This window comes from Carassius gibelio, chromosome A9 (genome assembly GCF_023724105.1).
Source record: "Carassius gibelio isolate Cgi1373 ecotype wild population from Czech Republic chromosome A9, carGib1.2-hapl.c, whole genome shotgun sequence".
NCBI lineage: Eukaryota > Metazoa > Chordata > Actinopteri > Cypriniformes > Cyprinidae > Carassius > Carassius gibelio.
In genome coordinates, this window is record NC_068379.1 from 2,824,969 (window position 1) to 2,841,798 (window position 16,830).

The window sequence follows — 16,830 nt, forward strand, 5'->3', positions numbered from 1 at the left end:
TGGTGCATGAGCTGTTGCTGAGCATTTTACTCAAGCTGTACAGACATTGGTATTTTCAGATTCACAAAGCAACAGTTTAACTCAGCGTGACTAAACTCATGTGGGTTGTTGTGATTTAGTGATGTGATGTCTCAGTGAGCATCAAAGCGTAAGAGCGAGGGTCTATAGAGCTCAGAGTGGTCCATTATTGACATTTCCCTGGAGACAATCACAACTCAATCATCTAAAGATCTCAGAGAGAGGCCAATAGCAGTGTCACTCTGACTCCTGCATCATCCAAGACAGCAGGATGAAACACTGGGATTTGGGTTTTTTTGTGTCAGTGGCATCTACATTTCACCACCTTTACATAAAAATCATCACACACTGCTTGTTTGCATGATTTGTACAAGTTTGACTACTTGTGAAGACCCTGTGGATATTGTTAAATATAAGTAAAAATAGTGACATTTAGAAAAATTAAAGGCAGTAGTGATATAGGAGAGCATCAGTGCTCATTTGATATTCTCATAAATCAACAAGTTTTTGTTATTTATTGCACATCTACTATCAACAGGTTTGTGTGTGAATTGGATAAAGTATACCCTCATCTTAGAAATAATATAATTGTGAAATTAATGGGGTCATTCAATAATATATTATATATATATATATATATATATATATTATATTTACACACACACTACCATTTAAAAGTTCGGGATCTGTAAGATTTTTCTTTATGTATTTTTTTATTTTTATTTAAAAAGTCTTACAAAAAATACAGTAAAACAGTAATACTGTTAAATATTATTAAAAATTTTAAATAACTGATTTTAATTTGAATATATTTTAATAATTTCAATTTATTCCTCTATTGGCAAAGCTGAATTTTCAGCATCTTCACTCCAGTCTTCAGTGTCTCATGATCCTTCAGAAATGATTCGAACATGCCATATCAATATTCAACAACATATATTCAATAATATATAATAATAATATTCAACAATATATTTGTTAAAATGAATTGTAAAAAAATTCAATACCTCCTTGCTAAATAAAATTATTAATTTATTTAAAAATATCTTACATTGAGTGTGTGAAGTGTTTTTCAAATAATATATTTTTTAATATTATTTATATAATTATTAGCTACTTAGATATTAAGTAGGTGGGTAAGTCTGTGTACCATTTAGACAGCTAATCATTTAGATTCTTAAAAATCAAGGTTCAAATTCGAATCAGTAGAGGGTTTTATGCAACAGGAGAACATTTCTGCAGGTTTTTTTTTATTATTTATTTCTGTCCCCCTAGCTTTATATTTACGTCAGTGACCTCCTGATGCAGTCTGTCATCCTCTGACACCCTCAAGGATGAAGCTCGTGCTACAGTCGTGATTGATCGCCGTTGTCACGCCTCCAGAGCTCCACACACACCCGACGGATGAGTTTGCAGCAAGAAATCACTTCAGTCGAATCAAAAGCGATTCTCTGAAATCAAACTAAGGCAGCCTCTCCAACATCTCGCCCTTCACCTGGTTTGGATTTTTACGGCTCACCGCCCAACAATTACACAGACTTTAGTGGATAAGAGGTAAAATCAGCGCACACTCGGGCTGTTTATGACATCACATCTGTCAAGCGCGCGAGTGCACGTGAGAGCTGAAATGCAGCATCAGTTCTATCGTGTTGTGTTCAATGCAAGGGTGCGATAGGTTACTAATACCAATGATCACTCTTTTAGACAAAACATTTCAATTCTAATATATCTGTATCCTATCGTGTGATAGAAATTGCATTTAAAACATTTAATTCTGAATGTTTTGGTGCAATTATTAAGATTGGCTATCCCTATAACGTCTAATTCTGAGCAAGCAGGTTTTTTTGGCTGAGCACAGATCCACACCGCAAAGACTGTCCTGCTTTTTGTATTAGGAGCTAGATGAATTTTCTGTGGGTCCCTAAAAATAGCACTCAATATGAACATTAAAGAATAGGCTATGTTCAGTAGTGAAACACCTTGGTTACCTTTCATTACCATTCTATAAGGATTGTCGCCTAAATTAAATGGGTTCAAAAATGCTAGACATAGCATGTAACATTATGTATTGTAACAAGATTGAAGAATTTTAACAGCAATTATGTGCAATGAATGTAAACAACAGGGCCATCATCTATACTATGCAACTAAACAGGTTAAACAAAAACAAATATAATAATAATAGGCTAATAATAATTATAATAATAATCAGTTAATATATAGCCTATACATGATTTTATTGCTGATATTATAATTTTTTATCTTATTAATCATAGTGTTAAAAAATCTTCTCCATATCAGCAATTGAACATACAAAATATTGTTATTGGCTTTGTCCAAAAAGCTATGGTCAATCTCATTTTTATTACACTTAAGCGTATAGCCTAAGAGCGGCATGGGGGCTGTGGACACAATGGGTTAAATTTAAAACACCAACATCAACATCAACATCTGAAACCACAGGTATTGTTATTGTCAGCTATTTGTGTCATACTCATTCTACAGAATTTACATGAAAGTACATTGTTGCATTACATATATTTAATTGTACTTAACACATATTGCATTGTATATTCTTATTTAGTTTTTATTTCATTGTTTAACATATTTTATATTTCATTGTACAAAACGGCATGCTGCAGATTCATAGGATATTTAGATTCTATTACTTGATTCCAAGGGCTTCTTTCTGTCAAATCTCTCTTATGTTGTCACCTGTACCCCAGTGTCTGATCCACACTGTATGTCCCCAAATCATATGCTGGTAATGACCTATTTATCCATAACAGATCATATACTGTATTGCAGGTTCTATATACTGGGAATTACATGGGAGTTTTTTTTAAATAGATTGATGCCAACATTTATAAAGATGAATGAGAAAAATCCCAATATCTGCCACCCTGACGTCCATTGTCCCTGTAATATATTTCATTAACCATAAATATCTGATTGGTTAGCCCATTATCACTACTGCCTAGAAATATGCCTTAAAATTTGAATGTGTAACTGTTCTGCTGTGTGTTTTGCAGGTGTTCTGGGACAATGGAGGTGTCAAAGGATGACGTGCAGAGATGTGTGATGAAATCTTGGAATTTACATTCCCCTTTATATCTGCGCTATCCTCAGCAAAGAGCAGCCCAGTGTAACCATGGCAACAGCAGCATCCTCTGAGTGAGCATCATTCCCTCTTTCATCTGTAAACGAGATGATTGTGGTTTGTGTGTGCTCACCATATTGCTTATATTGTGCTCCGTGCAGATTGCTCTACAGGTGTTTAAGGAAAAAGATGTAATTATATATATTAAAAAAATCACCATATGTCTTTATTATGCAATTCTCATGTGGTGTCAGAAAAATGTCATTCACTGAAATCCTGTCATAGACCGGGCCTCTGTGCTCTTAAAGGGACAGTTCACACAAAAATGAAAATTCTGTCATTATTTACTCACCTTCAAATCATTTTAAACCTGTATGATTTTCATTCTTCAGCAGAACACAAAAGATGTTTAGAAAACCCTTTCAAATCAAGTCAAATTTATGTGTGTAGCGCTTTTCTCAATTGTTTAAAAGCATCTTTAAAGACAATCATGATATTGATGTGTATAATATCTTCATATCATCGTGCCTTATAGTTGCATCAAGCAGATTAGAGCTGAGCGGTAATATAGTTAACATTTTGTGATTGCCATTGAGAATTGCTCTATAGTACTACATCGCACTACAGAAGTATATTTGATGTTTGCGGACATGTAAAACTTTCTATAATAAGCTGGATGATAATATAATTGCATTTTGGGACTTTTTTATTTTCTTTTTTGTAAAACGTGTTATGCCCACCAAAACTGCATTTATTTGATCAATACAGTAAAAATATTATTACAATTTAAAATAGCTGTTTTCTATTTCATTATATTTTAAAATGCAATTTGTCTGAAGTGTAATTTATTTGATTTATTCCTGTGCTAGCAAAGCTGATTTCAGCAGTCATTACTTTTGTCTTCAGTGCTACGTGATCCTTCAGAAATCATTTTAATATGCTCATATTTCTTATTATTATTATCAGGGTTGAAAACAGTTATTCTGTTTAATATTTTTTTTTTGTGGAAACCGTTTTTTATCCAAGGATTCTTTGATGAATTTTTTTTTATTATTATTATTTTATCAATTTTTTCCATACTTTTTTCCATACTCACCCAAAACTTTTGAATGGTAGTGTAAATGTATGTATGTATGTTATTGATATCCCACACACTTATGTTCTTCTGTTGCAGGTAATGATTTACAGTACCTTCAGTGTTGAGAAGAACTCAAATAATGGGATCTCACAGGACAGTGGCAAGGATTTAGCGATGACTTTCCAGCCTTGGCTAGATGATCCCTGGTAATAGCTGCCATGTTTACATGTAATGGCAGCTCATTGGAATGGTGTGGCCTTCTTGAACCAGAAGAAAGTGAGATGCAAGAGTCTGATACTGCCCTTATGCCCACCACTCTCAGGGTGCTCCTGGCTGCCATCATGATCTTCATGATCACCATTGGTTTTCTTGGCAATGCCATTGTGTGTCTGATAGTGTATCAGAAGCCAGCCATGCGTTCAGCCATTAATCTGCTCTTGGCCACACTGGCTTTTTCAGACATCCTGCTGTCTCTGCTATGCATGCCATTCACCGCCGTCACTCTCACAACTACAGACTGGAGCTTCGGAGTGGGATTCTGCCGCATCTCCATCATGCTGTACTGGCTGTTTGTTCTAGAAGGTGTGTCCATCCTTCTGATCATCAGCGTAGATCGGTTCCTCATTATAGTTCAGCGACAGGACAAGCTAACGCCCCATCGGGCGAAAATCCTTATCACTACGTCATGGGCTCTATCGCTTTGCTTGTCCCTACCATCTGTCGTCGGCTGGAGGATAGCTGGGATCGGGGAGCAAGTACCGCAATGCATTCTGGGATACAGTGAATCCCTGGCAGACAGGGGTTACACGGTTCTGCTTGCGCTCGCTGTGTTTTTCGTGCCATTTGGTGTGATGTTGTATTGCTATCTGTGTATACTCAACACAGTTCGACGCAATGCACTGCGCATCCATAATCACACCAGCGAAGGCAGCGTCGCTGTCAACCATGTCAGCAAGTTGGGGTTAACTGGTCTGCAGCGACCCCAAGTCAATGTGGACATGAGTTTTAAAACCAGGGCCTTCACCACTATCCTCATCCTGTTCATTGGCTTCTCCGTGTGTTGGCTGCCACATACGGTGGTGAGTCTGCTGGCGGTGTTCAGTAGACGCTTCTACCTCAGCCCGGCCTTTTACCCCATCAGCATCGGGGCACTGTGGTTGAGTTACCTCAAAGCGGTCTTCAACCCGGTGATATACTGCTGGAGAATCCGAAAGTTTCGTGAAGCCTGCCTGGAGTTCATGCCCAAGACCTGTCATCTCTGTCCCAAGATTCCTGGGCGAAGTCGCAGGCGTATAAGACCCAGCAACATCTATGTGTGCAGCAGTGAGACCCAGTCTTCTGTCTAGGATTAGCACCAAAGCATGTTTCAAACTGACCGTGAATGGAAGATGATGTTTAAATATGACCAAGAACACTTATTATTTGAATACTTGACAAATAACTCCTCCAGTCATAATCTGCAGTGATGAAGGAAATAGCATCTGCTGTCTGAAAATCATAAAGCATTTTTCATATATGTTCCTGAACAAGGTCATTTCTTTATTTTTTCTGTTGGAAAGATTTGATGTGTTCTGCCATTTTGCAAAAATGAAAATTTGGCAAATAAAGTAACTAAACTGGTGATTTACTGGAAATTTTTGACAGAATTTATTCATGGTTAATTGAGTTTTTTTTTTTTTTTTTTTTTGCATTCATATTTTATGCATTTAGCAGACGTTTTTAAAGGGATTGTATGACGTTGCAAAAACAAAACAAAACATTATTCTGTGTATTTAGTATAATGAAATGTGTTCATCAGGTTTAAGGTAAAACAAAAAACACATTAATTTCCACATAATATAAATTATTGTGTCTCCTCTATGCCCTGCCTTTCTGAAATGTGTCGATAATTACAAAGCTCATCTTTCTGAAAAGCAAAGTGTGCTCTGATTAGCCAGCTATCCAGTGCATTGTTATTGGCCGAATTCCTCAAGCGTGTGATGGAAATGTCACGCCCTTACCGTAATGTGATGTGTGTCTTGGCACATTGAGACAAAAACAATAAATCCATTATAAATTAGGCATTTTTTTGCATCCAGTGGGGACATAATTACTGATTATAATGACTTATACTGTGTTTTTATGCGTTGCATTGCGTATGGTGCTGCGTCTGCATTTGTGTTTGGAGAAATGACAAACACAAGCACTATTCTACACTGCTCAAAACTCATGTTTGAATCATCAGTGGCAAATTCTTTAAATATGAAAACTTACTTACAGACTGTGGGTCAGAAGCACCAGACTGTCCTTGCAAAGTTGGAACTGCCCCACTTTATAGAAACAGACTAATCTTAACTTTTAAACAGAATATCTCTTTGGATTTGAGACTTTAGTCTTTGCAACTTTACAGATCCTCATGCACCAAGAGCTTGTAACACTCCAAAGAGAAGGGACAATCTTCAAGCAAAGCAACTTACAGTGCATTCAAGGTGTCTGTGCAGCCCACTAGGTAACAACCCCATGGCATTTTTCCTATTTAATATTGGTTCACATCAATTTCAAAATGATCTATTCTCCCACATTTAAGCTATGCTTGTCAATAATCTTAACCACCTTGAGTTTACCTTGAACACGAGTCCCAAAGTGAAACTGCAGGACTGGTGGGAGTTGAACTGCATGCTTGTTGTCCATCAAATTAAACAAATATATGAAAGTGGACATTTTTGGTTTTACATTAAATGTATGATTTCTACATGCTGTTTTCATTCATTTTACCAGCTTGACTGAAGTATTTAGTATATACAATTTGCATAAAATATCATGTGACACTATCACCATTCCTGAAATCTTTAATTTGTAATGTATTATCTTTATAAATATGGCATTGTCAGTAAAGCCACAATTGCAGATTGCCTTTTAATTTTATTTTCATTATGTAATAGGTAACTTGGGAACTATACACCTATAAAAATACTGTCAATATAGAAACGTTTCAATACTGACAAATTATCTGACCAATATGTGTTTTCTGATACCAGTGTCAAGAGAGAGCGGCGGGTGGCCAATATAATGCCTATGTAATAACATATCCTGTTAGCTAATAAAATATACACAAAATTGATGAAGAGAAATACACAATATGCACAATAAATAAAATGTTTAGCTGATATGGTTATCACCCAGTGCTTATAGCTGTAAATGGCCAAATATTCACCTATGAATTGTCTGTTCATTCAATCCATCAGTAACATGGATTGAAGTTCTTTTGGGGCTGTACATCCCTGTGCAGAAGCAGGTTTAAATATGAAACAACGTTGCCATATGAGTCAAAGTCTTTTAGAAGATAGCAGTGGGTGACGTAGAGGAGCGCGAGCGGCTCACAGATCTGTACCTGCGGCATGTGCTCCCTCTCCCGCAGAGGATGCGTCCGAGCTCCGCCAGCAGGTGGTGCTCTCTCGCTCTATCATCAAACTGCTGCAGTGCTGGAAGAAACATTCTCTCAGTTATTCAGTTGAATCTAACTTGATTGACTCCCATCCATCGTGTTTTTTTTTTAGAAAAAAATACTATTTTTATTCAGGACGGATGAACAAAAGTTTTACAAAAACAATATTTAATTTTTTAAAAAGCAGTTCTTTTGAAGTCTCTGTTCAATATAGGGCTGTAGCTATCGAATATTTTAGTAATCGAGTATTCTACCAAAAATTCCATCAATTAATTGAGTAATCGGATAAAATTAGTTTTTGCTTAAAGTGCAATATTAATTATGCAAGAGAAAATAAGACTCCTGGGTCTCTTAAAATGAACAACTAAGTTTCCTTTTTTTAGATTTTTTATTTTTTTTAAATGCATAGAATGCAATTAAACACATAAAACATTAATTTATCTTTTAATTATTTAAAATTTACTTAACTTTTTGGTAAACAAAGGGGATTTACTATAAAAAATAAAACATGGAAGAAATGTTGTGTGATTAAAACTTTTTTAAAAAAAGATTTTTTTTTTTTAGTAGTTATGTACATTCTACTGAACAATAGTCTTTAACCGGACTTTTATTTTGACGGGTTGGCGTGCCTTTACAGTTCTGTGTATGTGATGTGATGCTAGTTTTACTCAACTCAAACGTTCAAATGCTCATGAAGTGACTGTCAGAGCAGTTCTGGAGATGTTGTACTTGTGTTCACGTCTTATTTAGTGAGACAGCAGACGCTGAAATCACCGCGAGCTTCATGCGCGCTTCAGTGTGTTTAACGAATGAAGACGCGCTTCTGCTCCATTCATTAACAAAAGCCCCTTTCACACGCAGAACATGCAGGATTCATATTTAAACAGAATATTCCGGCTTAATATTTACACATATTAGTCCATATCGTGATTTGATGTAAGTGCAATGGGCTATTTTTGATGAATTCATTAAAAATTTGGCAAATTCCTTGCCATTCCGCGTTAAACTGTAAATTCTGTTTTTATGACTGGATTCCGCGTTTTCTGCATCGCGGAAATTATAGAGCCCTAGTTGTGGTATGCCAGCTCTATCTTGCAATGGACACACGCCACGACGTTCTCTTTACGTTTGCCCACGTCCTCAAATCAAAACACTGCTGACTCCTTGCAGTATGCGACTTCGGACGCAGAGGTTGTGTCTTCTTCCGCTTTGTGGGTGACGTAACGCGTTGTGTCACATTAAAAAAAAATCAGATTTAAAGATAAATTAAAAGAGGCTTCGAGGCGGAGGAATTTGCCTCGATCATTTTTTGTAATCGAGTAACTCGAGGAATAAAGAATCGTGAAAATTTGTATCATGGTTTCCACAACACAACTGTTTCTAACAGGTTTTTTTTTTTTTTTTTTAAGTTGCTGCAAAAAAAATCAGCTTTGCCATCACAGGAATAAATGCTATTTTAAAATATATAAAATAGAAAAAAAAAAGTTATTTTAAATTTTGTTCATTTTAACTGTATATTTAATCAAATAAATGCAGCCTTGGCGAACATACAGAGGACTTTCAAAAACGTTTAAAAAAAAAAAGTACCCACCCAAACTTTTGAACACTAGTTTATGCAAGTACATACTATATGTGCTATACATGCTAGCACACAAATGTGCAATGGTCATTATTCTGAAATATTTAATTCCAGACAGCTTTGTAATAACAATATGCTTTCTTTTTGCTAAAGTTTTGAAATGTTGCTTGTTTGATGAAAAAAAAAATGGTTTGCATGTTGCTTAACAGAACTTGATGCACAGCTCAGAATATGCAGAATGAAAAAAAAAATATTCGAGAAGTAATTGTGAGTAATAATCTAATATTTACTTTTTTTATGGCTATTACACACACACACTGGCAGTGTCACGAAGAAGAAACCTGATCCTTCACCAGCTCCAGTCACCACAGACCGACCAAAGCCTCCAGTTTCCAGCATCAATCTCACAAACTCCATATATAAGCTCTCCGGGACCTCTACAAACTCTTCCTCAAACAAGAACCCAGTGTCATCACCAGGGGCCGGTCCCAAGAGCCCCTGTAATCACTCCAAAACTGCCAACTCCTCAACACATTCAAACAACACCACGTCGAAACTAAAGCGCACGTCCCCCAGCGATGGAGAACCCCACACTAGTGTGAGTATCGAACTAACACCATGAAACGTGCTTCTTTGATTTAACAGCTGTTGTGTGGTGTAGATAAGAGAGAATCGTTTAGGTTATTAATTGTTGTTGTTGTTGTTTGTGTGGCTGTAGGACATTAAGTCACCTGAAACAAAGAAAAAGATTCAACATATCCCATGGCCATAATCTGAGAAGTCATCTAGGATGGACGGTAAACGCCACTGACGTCGTCCGCTGGGTCTCTGAGGCAAAGAGAGACTCGTGATGAGACATGAATTTGAAAGACGGGTTCTCCTCACTCATCTTTACTCACCAGCGTCTGGAAAAATGACTCTGGTTAATTCCACACTCGGCAATGCATCGGCTTTTGGCTTGATGTGTGATGAAGGAACTGAGACATTCCTAGCAGTTGTATGTTAGACTGATCAGTTTTTCCCTTTTTTAGCAATATGTTTATAGAAATATATTTTTTTGCAATGAAAAAACTTTCTGTTGTGAGTGAATCATGTTGGCGATTCTAAGAGGAGATGGATGGAAAATGGACCTGTCTGTGTCAGATGTCCGCTGTGTTTTACTGACATGGGAGTATTCAGAGTAACTACTGAGTGGCATTTTGAAGAAATCTCTTATTTTGCCAATAAAATGTTTCCATTTATCAGTATTTTAGATCAGATAGGCATGTCCAAGCGCTTTGGGCGATATCAGGTCAATTCCTTGCCAGTTTTTGTATTTATAGCCCCCAACAAGGCCAAAATTCAGTCGTGATGTGTGTTGCATCATGCATTGATGTATTTCAGTGAGAGAGCAGTATGAAGCGTGTTTCACTTTTTTTAGCGGTGGTCTTTTCTAGACATTATGAATTGAGTTTTTATTGAACTGCATAGAATGTTCCTCAGGGACAACAAGCCTGATCAAATAAATGACAGAGCACTGATCATGGTGTGGGAGATTATTTTCTTTTTTAATTCAGGAATTGGCCCTAAAATTAAAATGATAAAACGTATAATAGACTCAAGTTAATACTGAATAAGTCCAGCTAATATGTACTGAAAAAAAAGTTATTAAATATGTATGATACAAGAATTCCATAGCTGTCCTGCTTTGTTGCGTACTATTATATTATAAAATACTTAAAATATTCTTAATAATCAGAATTATCAAATGGGTATTAATTATTTGTAACCAACTTTTGTTTAAATTCCAGCTGTACTTGCTCTGAACATGCACTCAGCCCACGTCATTGGGTGCATCCTGGGATACTTTTATACACTTTGCTCTTAAATTTGAGATTTAATGAGTTCCCATGAACTCTAGACACTTTTTGACTGCTTTCCTTTCGCTATGTGCTCCTACTCCGAAAATGTCATTCTTAGACACACTTTACATTTGTCAATTTCCAGCATTGGAGCATGAACTTAAAGCCTATTGTACATCCAAAGCTTTTAAGATCATGACTGACAAACTCCCCAAATTAATTGAGCATCTGCCGTGATAAGAGGATGCACATTGTGCTGCATGGCCACTAGGTGGCTCTATTGTCCTACTTTATTGTTTGATCTGTCCTGAGTGCTTGCTAGTTCAACAGTTCAGTTCATCATGTATTCAGTTTGTTTTAATAAGAGTTATTGATATTGGTTTAAATGTACTTTATTTAGAATTCATCCTTAACTGTTAGAAACAAACAAAAAAAAGACCAAAATACATTTTGCAAGTTAGAGTTATGCAACATATCAGAGAGATGATTAGACATTTAAAAGAGATAATAAAGGTAATTATCCTCACATTTACAGCTTAATCTTTAGAATCAATTCTCTTCCTCTGTCTCCAAGTTAAAGCAAGCTGAAATGTCTCTCCTGAAATAAAGAAAATCTGCTTCTTGCTGTTCATACACTGTTATAATCTCTGCTTTAGCAATGCTTACTGTTTCCACGGAGTACCTAAATGTATTCATTGCTCACACTGTTTCATGCTTTGTCATGCACGCTTGCATTTTTTCCTTGCACGCTTTCACATGTCTTTTCCACACTCGGGACACAGGATGTGGTCTCTCTCCGTGAGGAACCCTCTGCCCACCAGAGACACGGAGCACTTGTTGCAGTTGAAACAGTCGTTGTGCCACTGGCGCTCCTCAAATGAGATGTACTTGCTTCCTCCGAGTCCTGTGTGACAAACAAGCTCTGAGTGCCAGAAACGTTTTGAAACGGGGTTAAGCAAAATTCAGAATTTGAGTGCCTTTCAGTTTTTGGAATTTGAAGGTCATGGGATGTTGAAAGAGGAAGTTCTGGTGAGGAGTTTCGCAACTTCGGGGGAACATTCTAGTCCATTTAATGAAAATGTATTTATTAAATATAATGAGACAATGTAAAGTGACTTTAAAAGTACTAATAGTGTACATAATATATAAATAATTTAAACAAAATTTTAATTTGTCATTAAATATTACATTTTATAAATCTCTTTAAATTTCATTACATTTCAATTCAACATCCTTAAATTTCAAATTCAAATTATAATTCTGCATCCTGTTTGCTACATCAGTGTTATTTTATTATTACTTATTTATATGATTTTATTATATATGAATATTTTTCATTTTAATGTGTTTGTTTTAGCAACTTTAGTATAGTGCTTTTTCATTTGTATGTTTTTAAATAGTCCTATTTAGCTTTTATTCAGTTGTAGTTTGAGTTCAGCTCAAACAGATTTTATTTCAGTAAGTCGCCAAAGCAACAATTCAAATTTTAAGTTATATAAATGTATATTTTTAATCTAATATTTATATTTCAGATGTATTTCAGTAAACAAATAATTATAGTAGTTTTAATGTTAGTTAACAATAACAACACTGTGCCACACCATTTTATATTCAAGGAATTTAAAAGTCATTCACAATTTGGCACACAACCCTGATGTCAAACAACCGTACATGAAGAGTTGTAACATAACTGAGCTATTTTCTGTATAGAAGTTATTTCTATTTCTATTTGTTAGTTTGTACTCACCGCTGATGGGGGTGGTGCAGGAAGCACATTTCTTGGCATACAAGTTGCAGAAGCAGTTAAGGCAGTAGGCAAAGTCATCACGAGAGGTGAAGCGCTGGCCAGAGAGCTGCTGCTTACAGCCGGTGCACAGGAAACAGTCCTTGTGCCACGGCTGCTCATGGTACGTCACACCGCCAGTGGTGATGGGCTACACAGACAAGGAATATTTCTTCACTCTTTATACATTATGCAGATTATCTTTATACATAGAATTACTGGGTTTTTCAGTAATGCACAGAGCACTATATCACTCCGAGTTGACTGGAGTCTTAACAAGTTGAATGTACTTGCAGCCTGTATGTTTAATTCCTGTCGTCTAGCTTGCTGTAGGTTGTAGGTTACTTCAACTGTGCACTCTACCTTCTTGCAGTGAACACACTGCATGGCGAACTGCTTTTCGTAGCAGGGCACGCAATAGTTGTGGTTGTCTTTGGGGATGAAGCTCTTGGTGCCGATTGGCTGCTGGCAGCGCTGGCAAGTAAAGCAGGTCTCATGCCAGCTGTTTCCTTTATGCTCCATTTTCCTGGAGCCTGAGGGAAAGAGGAGAGCCATCTTATTCAAAATACAAGTGAGAGTGACATTGGGGTTCGGTGCCTTGCTCAAATACTGTACACCTCAGTTTTGGTATCGCCAGCCCGAGACTCGAACCCATAACCTTAGGGTCAAACTCTGTGACCAATAGGGCACGACTTCCCCAAGCAACAGTCTGCTTATGAAGTGAAGCATGTTATAATGATACCGAGATCCATGACATTATAAAATTATAATGGTGTTATACTGGATAACCTGATATTTACAAAGCCCTCATGATTATATCCAGTTCTAATATTTAGCTCGGGTATTTTGTGAAGTACACTACCATTCAAATGTTGGGGGTAAGTACTGTTTTATAATGTTTTTGAAAAAGGAAAAAAAAAGTCACTTAATGCTCACCAAGGATGCATTTATTAAATCAGAAATATAGTAAAACAGTAAAGAGTTCAGTTCAGTGAAACAGAATGTCTTCAGAGTCACGTGATTCTTCAGAAATAATTCTATAATGATGGATCGATGCATTTCTTCTTCTTATTTCTTTCTAATCTTTGATTGCTAGAACGTTTAAAAGAACAGAATTTATTTGAAAGAGATTTATTTGAATTCTTTTCATAATAAAAAACTCTATTGAATTCATACTTCAATAAAAGTATTATTTATTAATTACTTCCAGTTTTTGAATTGTAGTCAATAGACAAATACAATTTTAAGATTCTGCTAACTCTTTATTTTAAGGTGTCTTTGTTACCCAGGTTACATGTACTTACTATTATAATAACAATTAATTATGCATAATTACATGCAAGTAACCCTAAGCCAAACCCAAATCCTAACCATATAGTAAGTATACGTAATAAATTAACATTATATGCATAATAACACTGTAACAAGGAAACCTTAAAATGAAGTGCAACCCAAATTCTATATAATGAATCATTACAGCATAATATATTGGTCGTATAGTCTTATCAGTTACAGATGATGGATAGTTGTTATCAGGTTTACAGTACTCTCCATCTGAACTGTAATGCAGCAGGAAAGTTTAGCTGTTAAGAAGACAAAGTGTTATTCTTTTATAACACAAACTGCCAGCAGTGGTGTAAACAGAGATTGTTTTGAAGAGTCTGGCTCATATCTTTTAAGTCCATGTGCTCCGGATTTGAAATATTGTACGTTTAACTCCGTGAGTGCTGGAACATTCCACGGGACTGTGAGCTCAAACCGAATCACATTCATCAACACATATAATAAAACTAACCTTGGTTCCATCTGTTCATTGTTATGATTGTTATTGATCATATAACTTGATGAGTTTATAAGAGTGTGTCATTTTTACATGGTCATGAGGACCTGTCTTGGAAGATTTATTGATTAATATTTAACCTATTGCTTTGACGTCACGACAGGCCTGTAATATACAGTATCTGTCTAATGACAGTTATTCTTTCATCACAAGATCTGGGCAAAGAATGACTCTGTGTGAAAGGAAGCAGTTTCTTTTTCACTTTAATGGAAAGAATGTGTCACTGAATGAAGGATTATGTTTTTATTGGAGTGCATGAGTAGATATAAAAGCACACACACATGTACTGATATTTAGGGAATGGTTCCTCCCACAGGGAAGGATCTCTTACCAGGCATGATGGTCTTCTTGCACTCATGGCATTTGGAGGAGTACTCATTAGAATAGCACTCGGTGCACAGCAGCTGCTCGTCTTTGGTGGAGAAAGGCTTGTCCACCAGTGAGCGCTTGCACTGGAAGCAGTGGAAACAGTCCTCGTGCCAGTGACGGTCCTTGTAGGACAGATCCTAAAGCAGCAAAAGACACTTTCCAGATCTGCAAGCTTTAATCCGATTGGCCGGTTTCATGGAACTGCATATTTAAGTGAAGAGTGATGTTACCCTGCTGTTGCAGCCGATGGCTTTCTTGCACTCCTCGCAGGTGTTGGAGTACAGGCTCTCGTAGCACTTCACACAGTAAGGGTTTTCCTCGCGAAGAACATACTTCTCCCCAAACAGAGACTCCTTGCAGTAGTGGCAGTCATAACGCTCGGTCATCTTTACTTCTGCCCTTCAGTCCTGTGGTGGAGAGGATGAGTATGAGGGGATGAGTGAAAAAGCAAGAACCTCTGAGAAGATGATTGCAATCTTTCTTTATTTGGCTCAAATCATAATTAATCGTGTTGTGAGATATTCAGATTTCTATTTTTATTTTTATTTTTAATACCACTGTGTTGTAACCTGTAAATGAACTGAACATTTGTATATTTTTAATACATTTATATAGAAATACATACTCCTCACTATTTTAGGTCACTTATGCAATGATTGTAAAACTATGTCCAGATGTTCTTGCTTCCAATGAAGCTCAAGATGCTCAAATCTGCTCAAATCATCCTGAAGAACATGAGCATCAGGTTGTACTTGTGGAATTCATGCATCATGAAATTTTAGTTTTTATGCATCATGCTATTTTAGTTTTTATTAATATTTTGAATTAGATTTATTTATATTTTTTCTGTTTTTATTTTCATTTTAAAATTTGTCATTTTTATATACATATTTTTTTAAGTATCTTTAGTTTGAATTAAGGTGCACATTTATTATTTTTTTTTATTATTATTATTTTTTTTATTTTAGGCAACTTCATCTTAAATTAAACAAAAATGAGAAATATGGCCTGTAATAAAATATGTCTTAATATATATATATATATATATATATATATATATATATATATATATATATATATATATATATTTTTTTTTTTTTTTTTTTTTTTTTTTATGTTTATTTTAACTTCTAATGTTTTAGTTTTGGTTAATTACAATAAATACATTTTCCCATCCATCATCTTATTCCAATTTATTATGATAATAATCCAATTGAGAAAATTCTATGCAATTTTACTAGTGATCTCAGAGTTTGCCCCTTTTTATACACTTTGCAACATTTTTACATTAAACACTTCCTTAGCTTTTACAGACTAAATATATATGATAATGGTTTTACAAAAATTCAGAGAGAAAGAAAGAAAGAAAGAAAGAAAGAAAGAAAGAAAGAAAGAAAGAAAAAAGGAAAAAGAAAGAAAGAAAGATTTTCAGAAAGTTGTCACTGGGACAGTACATATTAGTACCTAAAATGAATATATTAGCATCTAAGAGGTACAAAAGAGTACCTTTTGAGAAGGTACTGCCCCAGTGACAGTGTTTTTTTCTGAGAGTGTATACAGTAAGGAGATACAGGAGATATCAAGCATCAGTCCTTCTGAGTGCTGCAGGGAGCACACTGCGTTCCAGAGAGTAGTAGATCATAGCATGGTAAGCAGCCTGTTATCTCACCTCCAGCAGTCAGCCATTATACTGTGTATCAGCATGTGTTAGTGTGCATATGTAAATGTGCCTCTTCTGGCATGGATGCAATTACCTAGAAACATCACTTTTTTCTGAGAATATTCCATCTTTCCTGTA

The 16,830-nt window shown here is 35.8% G+C and overlaps 2 protein-coding genes and 1 long non-coding RNA gene across 5 annotated transcripts in view; 2 read left to right on the top strand and 1 right to left on the bottom strand.

The window, feature by feature from the left end:
- The first annotated feature begins 1,296 nt into the window (after window positions 1-1,296).
- Window positions 1,297-6,894, top strand: LOC128019434 (high-affinity lysophosphatidic acid receptor-like). The gene is made up of 3 exons (XM_052605421.1): window positions 1,297-1,572; window positions 3,051-3,192; window positions 4,293-6,894. The coding sequence occupies exon 3, from the start codon at window positions 4,415-4,417 to the stop codon at window positions 5,540-5,542; it is 1,128 nt and encodes a 375-aa protein (XP_052461381.1). The 5' UTR covers window positions 1,297-1,572; window positions 3,051-3,192; window positions 4,293-4,414; the 3' UTR covers window positions 5,543-6,894.
- Window positions 6,895-7,514: 620 nt separating this feature from the next.
- Window positions 7,515-10,719, top strand: LOC128019440 (uncharacterized). Of its 2 annotated transcripts, XR_008185153.1 has the most exons (3): window positions 7,515-7,619; window positions 9,524-9,797; window positions 9,918-10,719. It is a non-coding gene; the product is annotated as an uncharacterized LOC128019440 (long non-coding RNA). The 2 variants fall into 2 exon arrangements; XR_008185152.1 differs by lacking the exon at window positions 7,515-7,619 and having other exon boundaries at window positions 8,871-9,797.
- Window positions 10,720-11,416: 697 nt separating this feature from the next.
- LOC128019437 (four and a half LIM domains protein 2-like) overlaps window positions 11,417-16,830 on the bottom strand; it is a 6,700-nt gene continuing 1,286 nt past the window's right edge. For both annotated transcript variants that reach the window (XM_052605426.1, XM_052605425.1), the window contains exons 2-6: window positions 15,263-15,439; window positions 14,995-15,169; window positions 13,187-13,356; window positions 12,788-12,974; window positions 11,417-11,944 (exon numbers count right to left, since the gene is read on the bottom strand). In XM_052605426.1, coding sequence (XP_052461386.1) covers window positions 11,793-11,944; window positions 12,788-12,974; window positions 13,187-13,356; window positions 14,995-15,169; window positions 15,263-15,418 — 840 coding nt within the window. In that variant the 5' untranslated portion in view covers window positions 15,419-15,439 and the 3' untranslated portion in view covers window positions 11,417-11,792. The remainder of the gene's footprint in view (window positions 11,945-12,787; window positions 12,975-13,186; window positions 13,357-14,994; window positions 15,170-15,262; window positions 15,440-16,830) is intronic.

What these genes read in the sequence shown, in the direction of transcription:
- LOC128019434 (XM_052605421.1), top strand. Translation starts at nt 4,415, where the DNA reads ATGTTTACATGTAATGGCAGCTCATTGGAATGGTGTGGCCTTCTTGAA.